This window comes from Panthera tigris, chromosome A3 (assembly GCF_018350195.1).
Source record: "Panthera tigris isolate Pti1 chromosome A3, P.tigris_Pti1_mat1.1, whole genome shotgun sequence".
In the NCBI taxonomy this organism is placed as follows: domain Eukaryota; kingdom Metazoa; phylum Chordata; class Mammalia; order Carnivora; family Felidae; genus Panthera; species Panthera tigris.
Genome location: NC_056662.1, coordinates 55,031,242 through 55,042,470, shown reverse-complemented (window position 1 = coordinate 55,042,470; position 11,229 = coordinate 55,031,242). Strand labels below are relative to the sequence as shown.

Genomic DNA, 11,229 nt, shown 5'->3' with positions numbered 1-11,229 from the left:
CAGCTAATGCCATATAATGTTGTATAATGCTCCCTAAATTAACATTTTGTGCGTGTTCATTTGCATATGATGTATAACTTCTATAACTCTCTTTTACGTTTCTTAGAATCGCATCTCATGGTCCATCTCAACCCATCCGCTTTCTCTGATAGGTTAGAAACATGTTGCTCTTCCCTTTGCTTCCTCAACAGCGTCAGAATGAAAATTACACCTCAGAACTCTTCTTCTTCTTCTTCTTCTTCTTCTTCTTCTTCTTCTTTTTCTTTTTTCAGGTCCAGATGAAATCTTCTTCTGCTTATTTACATCGTTAGGCTGGATCAATGTCTTAGTAGCAACGCACTTTTTTTTTTTTTTTGTAACGTTTATTTATTCTTGAGACAGAGAGAGACAGAGCATGAACGGGGGAGGGTCAGAGAGAGGGAGACACAGAATCTGAAACAGGCTCCAGGCTCTGAGCCGTCAGCACAGAGCCCGACGCGGGGCTCGAACCCACGGACAGTGAGATCGTGACCTGAGCCGAAGTCGGACGCTTAGCCGACTGAGCCACCCAGGCGCCCCAGCAATGCACTTTTTAAGGCGCCTCCCTGCTGGGTAAAGTGGCACTTCCTGTTTGTCCTAAAATGGTCTCTTTCTGCCTCAAGTTTATTTTGCTCTAGTTTTCTGGAATTTGATTATTAAGTCTGTATTTGTTTTAACCGGGCCTGCACTGATTTTATTGATTTTGATTATACTCAAAACGTCGTTATTTGATTATATTCTTAACGTTCATTATTATTATTATTATTTTTGCTCTGACATCCTAGTATCTCAACTATATTCAGTCAAACAACTCCTTTTTTCTAGACCTTCTTTACCTCCACTTGGCGTTCATCACAAGAAAGTCCTGTTTGGAGCCCGAATGCATCCTTAGCTCATGGATGAAAGAAATACACATAATGTCATAGGACATTTTCCACACGCTATTATTTCCAATAGGGAAAAACACTTATAATTCCACCACCCAATTGGAATAACTACTTCCACTGTCTACATGCACTTAAAAAAATGACTTAATCTATGCAAAATAATTACAAATATGGTCGAGAAGACCCTGGCCCCAAGCACACTGCCCCTGCACCTGTGTATGTTGGAAATCATTTTCAAGGCACAGCAAAAGGTCTGACTGATCCACCTTTATGTTCCCTGTAAATTTGTTTTGTTTTTGATAATGAAGCCTGGAGAAATGATTCTCGAAGCATCATAACAGCATTGACTGACAGCTCCCTAAGTGCCGTGTCTTTTATAGCAACCGTAATTGACAGCTCATAGGTAAAGAGCATATGTAGACGGATTGAGCCCACATTGAACACAGTGGGGGAAAACACCAAAGAAGAAATTTGTTCTATTTTTTATTAATTAAAATTCAATTAACATGGTAAAATATATGCATCCTGGGAGAATAGATTCACTTGTAGGCTGAGACAGATTCAGTTTTTAAGCTGCTATAGAAGCTTCTTATATAGCAATTATGTACTAAAATTACCTCTCATAAATGTTTTTACACTTCAGTGAAATTTGCACTTCCTTACCCCACGTACACTGCTTATTTAGCTGGGAGTGGTCTAGGTCATTAAAACTTTTTAAGTTGTAGATCTAAACATCGCTGAAGTTGTGTGGGCACCTGCCTGTGGAGGGTACGTTAAAAATCTGGCCCCATTAAAAAGAATCCTGCAATGCCACTTCTGGGTATGCACCCAAAAGCATCGGAAGCAGGGATTCAAACAGATTCTCGTGCCCTCACATTCATAGCACCATTATTCACAATAGCCAGAACGTGGAAGCAGCTCATGTGTCCCTTAATGAATGCCGGACAAACAAAATGTGGTATATACATGCAATGGAATATTATTTATCCTTAAAATGGGACGAAACCCTGAAACATGGTACCGCATGGGTGACACGTGAAAACATAACGCTAAGTTAATTAAGCCAGGCCCAAAGGGACAAACATTGTGTGATTCAACTTACAAGAGGTACTTAAAATAGTCAAGTTCATAAAGACAGAAAATAGAATGGCAGTTACCAGGGGTCGGGAAGAGGGTGGCTGGGAGGTGTTTCATGGGGCTCAAGTTTCTGTGTGGGAAGATTGACAGTTTGGAGATGAATGGCAGTTGTGGCTGCACAACACTGTGAATATACTTAATGCCACTGAATTGTATACTTTAAAAAGTGTTAAAATGGTAAATTTTAAGGTATGTATTTTTTAACCATGCACACACACAAAAGACATGTAGGAATCTGACATGTATGGTCAGTCCAGATGGTCAAGTTGAAGGAGTATTGACACAGATGAAATGTAATGGAGTCTGACCTAAATAAGAATCATGATGGGGCACCTGGGTGGCTCAGTCGGTTAAGCATCCGACTTCAGCTCAGGTCACGATCTCACGGTCCGTGAGTTTGAGCCCCGCGTCAGGCTCTGGGCTGATGGCTCAGAGCCTGGAGCCTGCTTCAGATTCTGTGTCTCCCTCTCTCTCTGCCCCTCCCCCGTTCATGCTCTGTCTCTCTCTGTCTCAAAAATAAACAAAAACGTTAAAAAAGAAAAAAAAAAAGAATCATGAATTATTTGGACGGTTTTATGCTGGGTCCCCCTCTCAGATGTAATAGGTCTGGACTGGTACCCAACAATCTGCATTTCTAACAAATTCCCTGGGGTATTTGTTTTTTAATGCTGCATAACGAATTATCCCAAATTTTAGTGGCTTACGAGAACATATTTTTTTATGTCAAAATTTCTGTGGTCCAGGAGTCTAGTGGTTCTGGCTCAGGATCTGTCATGAGGTGACAGTCAAACTGTTGATGGAGGCTGAAGTCATGTGAAGACTTGGCGGGCAGGACCCAGTTTCAGGATGATTCACTCCCTGTTAGCAAGAGGTTTAATTCCCTACTAGGTTGGTCTCTCCATATGTCTGTCTCACCACAGGGCATCTGAGTTTCCCAGAGTGGATGCTTCAAGAGAGTGAGAGCAAGCAGGAAGCCAGCTTTTGTGACTAGTATCCAAATTCTATTTTTCAGAGATAGGTCATTAAATGCAGCTCATATTCAAAAGGAGGGGCTCAACCTTTCAAAAGGAGGAGTACTGAAAAACCAATTTTAAAAGCCAATACCCTGGATGTATTCCTGGGGCTGCTATAAGAAAGTACTGTAAACTGGGTGACTTAAACACCAGAAATTTGTTGTCTCACAATTCTGGAGGCTGAGAGTCCAAGATCAAGATGTCAGTAGGGCTGGTTTCTTCTGAGGCTTAGGGGGGAAATTTTGTTTCAGAGCTCTGTCCTTGCTTCTGGTAACCTCACGCTTTCCATGGCTTACAGATGACCATCTTCTCCCTGTGTCTTTACATTGTTTTCCCTCTATACATGTCTATCTCTAAATCAAAATTTCCTTTTTTTTACAAGTACTACTGTCATATTGGATGGAGACCCACTGTAATGACCTCATTTTTACCCGATTACCTTTATAATAACCCTACTTCCAAAAAAGTTCACGTTATGAAGTCCTGGGTGTTAGGACCTCAACATCTTTTGAATTGGATACAATTTAACACACAATACAATCAGATAATACTGAGGTTCCTGCTCTGGGGACAATACTTTCGAGAGTCACTGGTCTAATCCACTCCTTGGTTACTCCAATGAGAAATGTAGGTTTTTCGGATCTCTGTTATCTGTGGACCCATGAAACCTTTGTGTTTTTTATAGGTTCTAGGTTCTTCATATTGACTCACAAAGCTCTGAAGTTCCAGGAATCCTTTAAAGGTGTGTGTGTGTGTGTGTGTGTGTGTGTGTGTGTGTGAATTTTCTGGAAACCACATCATTCATCATTTAAGCTATTTACACTGGGAAGGAGAAGAGAGAGGGTAGGAGATGAAGAGGAGATAATGAAGAAGAAAGGAGTAAGGAAATGAGATATGAGAAATACAGGAAAAAGAAATATTGTACCAATTTAGACTCCTACCATATCCTGCTACATCATCCAGTGTAAGGCAGGGTGGGAGGTGAGATAAAATCAACTCACCTTACTTACTGTTATATGTAATCAACTTACTGTTATATGTATCTATATTTTTAGAAATTCAAGAAGAAAATGAACACCTGTGTATCTGCCAGTCATCTAAAAACAAAGAACAGTGGCAGGGGCACCAACGCCTCTGTGTGCACAGCTCACAGCACCCTCTCCCTCCTTCCTGGGTTATTTCCTAGTCCCACGTTTGTGTCTATCATTTTCTTGGTTTTCATTATGGTTTTACTACATACAGATAGACCCTTAAACAATATCTTGCCTAGTTTTACCTGTTTTTGAACTTTACATAAATGGAATCAGTCTAGGTGAGCATACGTGACTTTCTATTTTTTTCCTCCACCTGGTTAAACCCAACCATATTGTGTGGCTGTGGTTCATTCACTGTCATTGATGTCCACCCATCCTCTGATCCATAGATAGGTTACTTTTGCTGTCACACACAAAAGAATGTTATGAACACTCTTATGTTAGTGTATCAATATGTGTGCACTCCTTGGTGAGTTAGACACAGAGACGATACCAGGGGGAGTTGCCTCACAAGGCCATCTTTATTTGCAGCAAACCAAGGAGATCGGGGGAATAATTTCCAAAGCTGTGACTCCTGCAACAAGGGTCAGCAGGTTCTTTTTATTGGGGTTTGGATGAATCTTCAGAGGGGCAGGTCTCATCACTGAATGTAATGGGCAGGCATCAAGTTACACATTCCCACTCAGAAAACACGCCTATACATATATTACATGTCATCTAATGAGGCTTATGTCCCTCCCTGGGTGGGGATTTTTAACATTATCATGAAGCTCAGGTAACTGTCAGTCACTTTATGATTCCTGATTCATCTCCCCAGGCATCTGTCCTGGGGGGGGGGGGGTGGTCATATTCAAAGGTTTCTTTTCTTGTTCCAGCAATCTGTTAGTTGCTAAAAGATAAAATCTGTAGTTAGGCAGAAGCTTCTAGGAGTTTCCTGAGTGCAGGGGTCTCGCTGATGACACTTTTACATGTCTCTTGATACACTGTGTAAGAATTTCTGCAGGGTATATGCCTAGGAATGTAACTGATGGAGTGCAGGGTGTACTCCCCTTAGCATCACTGATTGGTTGGTAGATTTCAGGAGGGTTGTACTAGAACACTCCCACCAGGAGCACCTAACTTATTGCTAGCTCACAGCTCAGCAGCACTTATTATTAGTTCAATATTTTGACTTGCCTGATGTCTACCCTACAAGCTGACTTTAGAACCAAACCCTCACATTAGATGTGACACCACCATATTGGACTTTTTGGGGACGTTATGATCCTCATGCCTAGAATGCCTGATGCCTCTGACATAATAGGTGCTCAGTAAATGAGAGAAAAATTAAATGAATCTTATGCTTTAGCTGTTTGGCAAAACCACACTTTTTCTTTCATTTTAAATGTTTATCAGCACATTCCTGATTCCAATCATTCTTTCTGACTCCAAACTATGTACCTAATGTCAACCATTAGTGGTATATTTTTTCTAAACTCAAAGGTTACGCAGGAAATTTAAGGCAGCAGTCCAAGTGTTGCCCCTAGAGGTAGGAAATGTACTACATTCACCTTACTGTAATCTAGTAAAAGACTGTAACATGAATTTAGACCAAAAAAAAAAAAAATAGAAGAAAAAACCTCCATAATTCCTAACCTTAATTACATAACCTACTTCATTCTTATATGTTCCAACATGTCATTTTGTAAAAAAAAAAAAAAATAGTAAAAATTCTGCATTCACATACTTATTTGATTGTTTTATACTTAATTTCCACAGTTAAAACCATTTTTTGTGACAATGTGTAGGAATTGCTATTTAAAGACATCTATTTTAATGAGCTATAAAGTTTTGGTTCCCAAACGCTAGTTTGCGGACCTCTGCCAATTTCTGATGGAAGTTATTAGCCTAAAAGGTACTAACAGAAAAACAACAGAGTGAGCTTTTCAATACAATGAAATGCATTTCATTTAAAGGAACACCCCCGCATTTCCCCCCTGAGATTATGTCATTTCTACCTTTTTAATGGCAAAATGTGTTTTAAGAAATTATGGTGTCTTTATTTGTTTGACTACTCTGTCTGAACTCAGATTTTGTGTGTGTATGTTTGTGTTTTAATTTTACTAATCCTTGAAGTCTAAATGTGTGGAAGTCCTTTCAGAGCAGTTCAGTGCATTATTTAAAATGCATTTTGTAGGAAGCACCCTGGGAGTTACTCTCAAGAGCACACAAGTCTCATAAAGCAAGGTATACTCATTTCTATTCCATGACTGTGGATATAATTGATTGGTTGCAAGTAAGGCTTAGGACTAACACTATGGGAAGTGGTGTGCAAAGATGGGTAAGACTGTTTCATCCCTACCTGTTAATGGTCTGCACGTTATACAATTAGAAGTGTGTGCCCTGGAACGTAGAGTGGTTTGGCAGCTGCTCAGGAGGGTGGAGACCCTGGACCCTGAAAAACGTGGAAAGGTATACAGGAGGGGAAAACCCTACTAGTAAGATAGATAGGAGCCAAGGTCTGAAATCCATTCTTGCGTGAGCAAGGAGAGCAGGATCCGGGTTGGAGCGTGGTGAAGACAGACTGCAGAGGGAGATGCGGGCGGGATGCGCCCGTTCTCGCGTTCCGGAAGAGCCTGCTAGAGGTGCAGCACTGGGCCAGGGAAGGAAGGGTGGGTTAAAGAACCACATGGAAGTCGTACCCAGACTTAGACAACGACAGAATTCAACAGCTGCAGTAGGTGAAAGAGACCAAGAGGCCTCCTTCGGAAAGAGGCCAATACTCTTTCAGCTTGTGGTTACTACGAACTAGGGGATACTACGACCTGGCTACTCCAGGGGGTGGAGCCGGACACGCCCCTCGGGGGGTTCACACACCCAATCAGCGACGAGCCTCCCCGCCCCACGGGGCACGCCCCCTCCTCCTTCCCTACACCCTCGGGATCCCCCGTCTCCCACAGGCGCCTGCGCAGCCGTCAGGCCCCGCCCCTTCACCCTCCAGCCCTGGTCTCCAGCAGCCAAGATGGCGGCTCCCTGTGTGTTCTGGGGCGCAGCGGTTTCCTACCGGCTGTTTCTCGGAGGTAGGGTTAGCCTTGCCCTCAGACAGGGAGTCTGGAAAGCCGCGGCTGCTGAGTTGCAGGTAGGTACCGGAGAGAAGTGGAGAAGTGGAAACACTGGTCCGTTGTAGCGCGAGGATGTGGAGCCGGCGCCGCTACCTTCCCCTGGCGTCTCGCGTGCCTTCCGACGGGGACCCTAGGGTCTTGGGTATTTAGTAGAGTTGTGCGGTTGAGAGAGGAATGGGTATTGGCTTGCAGCGGCCACTTGGGGTTGTGTCTGGTTTTCGCGGGGTGTGCAGTGAGGAAGTTACCTGCAGACGGAACTAGAGCGACCTCCTTTCTTGAGTTGGCTGCCAGGCAAAGGGGAGTCTGTGCCTAGGTGTGGAGTAGGGTCCGGTCCCTCCCGCCTTCCCCGCGGTCCAGTGGGAAGGAGGGCCGCGCCGGAGGCGGTGAATGAGAACTGGACTCCTGCAGTGAGTGGTCTGGAAGACTTCACGGAGAAAGTCACACAGTGGATAGGATTGATAGCGACTTTAAAAGTGCCTTGCATCTGTGCAGTTTCTGTTTTCTTAATTTTCCCGACACCTTGTCTCTGGAGAGGTGGAGCCCAGAACTTGAACGTTTCCGCTCATCCTGGGGGCAGTGAAAAGCCAAGATTCTAGCTTCACAGCTGGTTGAGTGATGATGCCATTTACTGATATGGGATCCCAACAGGAGGGGCAAGATTTGAGAGGGTAGAAAACGAGTTCAGTTTTGGATAGAATTATATTTATTATACAATTATAATTGGGATGTCCAAGTGGAGATTTCCACTGGGCTCAAAGATTGGCAAGTTTGTAGGTCAAGAAGAGTACTGATTTACAATCCTCTGTTACCTTGTAGATGGTAATTGAGGCCTTAAGAGTGAATTCAAACACCTGGTAAAGGTGTACTGAATTGGAATAAGTAGAGGTACAGGGCCCTGAAGGACAACAGTCAAGGAAGAAGAGCCTCCCAGAGATTGAGAATGAGCTGCCAGAGAAGTAGGGGGAAAACCAGACAGTGTGGTGTCATGGAAAACAGGTGAATGTTTGAAGTAGGGAAAGTGATAAAGAAGTACCAAGTATTGTGAAGAAGTCAATTATTATGATATAGAAACTACTGAAAGGGGTGCCTGGGTGGCTCAGTTGGTTGAGCCTTGCACTTCAGCTCAAGTCATGATCTTCCCGTTCCTGAGTTCGAGCCCCACGTTGGGCTTGCTTCTGTCAGCGCAGAGCCTGCCTTGGATCCTCTGTCCTCCTCTCTCTGCCCCTGCCCTGCTTGAGCTCTCTCTCTCTCAAAAATAAACAAACGTGAAAAAAAAAAAAAAAAAAACTTGAAAAAAAGAATAGTCTATTTTAACGTAAATCAACCAGTCCACCTATTCATTTGTCCATCATTTGTTTTTTAATACTTTCTCGGTGAAAAATATGTTGGAAGTTTTTATTTTTTTCCTGCATCTTATTTGAATATATTTTTCCTGTGTATGCATAGTCATCTATAAAAGGGACTGTTGCATATATAATGTTTTTTTGCTGACACTTAATATGTGTCTGGGGGAGAATGCTCACTTTCTCTCCCTCAAACTCTGGAATATGCGTATCCTCCTGTGTCTTTCTCTATGTTCTTTTTATTGCATGCAAACATCCATGCACATGCATGCTTTCCAAAAAAGTAGATTCCATTCTACATTTTGCTTCTCCAACTTACATATATAGTAGAAATTCCTTCAGGTCACCTGTTATGTATCTAACTGCTATATAATATTTTATTATGAATGTGTCAGAGTTAATATTTGATGGCCATTTATTTTGTTCCCATTTTCTTCCCACGAATAAAGAGTTCAGTAAACATCCTGGCATAATTCTTGGTACTGTTGCTTTTAATTGTGTAGTAGAGAGTTCCAGTTGTGAGATTCTTGTTACAAAGTATGTGTAATACATCTTAAATTTTAATAGGTATTTCCACATAGCTTTCCAGGAAGGCTGTAGCAATCCATGCTCTATCTTTCATGTATGAGAGTGCCCCCTTTTCTACTGCCATCAGGTATGTTTTCCATTAAGATGAGTGAAAAATTTAATTTTCATCTCCCTGACCACTCTTCAAGGTTTTTTCCCCCCATATGGCAAATGTTTACTGAGCACTTTACTTGAGCCAGGCACTGTGAAGTAAACAAATCATTATCGAATAATTACCCAGACAGTATTGACCCATAGCACTCTCCAGGGATGATCCTGAGACTGCCAAATCCCCAAATTCGTGAATAGTATCACAGCTCATGTTTTACCACGTGAAGTAGGACTCAGACATAACTGAAAGACTTAACTGACCCCAGTCAGACCCTTACTGTTACCATATATATGGTTAAAGACATTTATGAAGCTTTTTTCTGGCACAGAACTTGTCTGTCTTAATTAAATATTAATGTTTCTTCACTTCTGTCTCCAACATTAATAGTTGTATTTCTCTTAGGGGCCATGTTTCATAAAACAATAGAATAATAATAAAAACATCTCGTACAGGGTATTTTTGCAGTTTTTTTTTATATGTAAAAGTGTGACGAGGTGGTGATATAAATAGCTATTACTGTGGGTCACAGTCAGAAAAGTTTGAGGAGCACTGATGCCACAAGGAAAAAGAAACAAGTTTTGGTAAACTAGGATTCCTGTGGGCTCAATTGGGACCCTCACCAGCAGACTTCCTCTTGCATACCACTCTTGTGGTATACGCATTTCATATTAATTTCTCTACAACTGCAAATTTGGGGTGGAAGAAGGAGTCTTACGTGTGAATGGCAAAAGTTCAGATTATGAACCCCCGAATATCAGGGACTTACATACAGTGTACTGAGATTTGCAGAGGTAAATACAGAAGAGCCCAGATGTGCAGTGCCTAATGCAAATGAGTTGTAACACGTAGAGTGGTGCGGTGGGCAGTTTCTCAAAGGAGATGATAGAGTCTTCAGGAGCAGTGAGGAATTACATGATAAAAGAGAGGTATTCTGTTCTAGGAAGATGAAATAGGTTACAGAAGGGGCCAGATGTGTACAGAGTGTGTGGACTCTTGCCAACAACAAATAATTGGTTCTTCTAGCAGTTACAGTTGGTGTAGTTACAAGAATGGTGAGAGACGGGAAAGTTTGGCAGGGCCCAGGTTATGGTCAGTTTTGCTGTACTAAGGTACTTGAATTTTTCTTTTTTTCTTTTTATCTTTCGCTAATGAGAGTAGCACTGGCATTATTATAAGCAGTTGACAGTCATGGTGTCCTGCAAAGGTTACCCGTGAATTCTTAAACCCTCTATCAGTATAAGACAAGAATACTGATTTAGTTTCCCGAAGTATTATTTATTTGTGACTTTCATAATAAGTAAACCAGTAGGCCAATTCCTATTTTTTATTTTACTTATGATTTATTTTTGAGAGAGAGCAAGAACAAGCACGAGCTGGCGAGGGGCAGAGGGAGAGAGAGAGCCCAAGCAGGCTCCGTGGCTGGCGCGGAGCCCCAGCGCAGGGCTCGATCTCGCTACTGTGAGATCACGATCTGAGCCAAAATCAAGAGTCGGATGCTTAACCGATTGAGCCACCCAGTTTCTATTTTGAAAGCTAGTATTGCCAAATATCAAGGAGATGCCCTCTTTATTTTCTACTAAACGCTTAGTGCTTACACTTTCTGTTTTTATTGAGCCAGTATACTTCCCTTGTGGGATTGGACTATCTGCCGAAGAATGACAGGCACAATCAGTGGCAGTTTGGGAGCTTAGCCCTTGTAGATTTTGGTTTTATTGGAAAAACGTTGTTGTCCTTGTCTTAAGTATCTGTTCTTATCCTGTATTTATCACAGCATCCAGTTGGTTTACGGTAGGGTCTTAATAAACTTTATTGATAAATTGCTTAAAAACTCTTTGAAAAACAAATTTAAAAATCGACTTGCATTTGTATCAAATGCTGTATGCAGTTCTGTAAATTAGTTATGTTTTTGCCCAGGTAACTTTGAATTTTTTAAAAATCCCATTTTGTTAGCAATGGAGATAAAAACCCCTTGGTGGGATAAGTTGTTTCTTTTGAGATCTCACCCTGTCCTTTAAAG

The 11,229-nt window shown here is 41.9% G+C and overlaps 1 protein-coding gene across 1 annotated transcript in view; it reads left to right on the top strand.

The window, feature by feature from the left end:
* The first annotated feature begins 7,043 nt into the window (after positions 1 to 7,043).
* MRPS9 (mitochondrial ribosomal protein S9) overlaps positions 7,044 to 11,229 on the top strand; it is a 63,983-nt gene continuing 59,797 nt past the window's right edge. Inside the window, exon 1 of the mRNA XM_007097771.3 lies at positions 7,044 to 7,207. Within this exon, the coding sequence (XP_007097833.2) occupies positions 7,091 to 7,207 (117 nt within the window). The 5' untranslated portion in view covers positions 7,044 to 7,090. The remainder of the gene's footprint in view (positions 7,208 to 11,229) is intronic.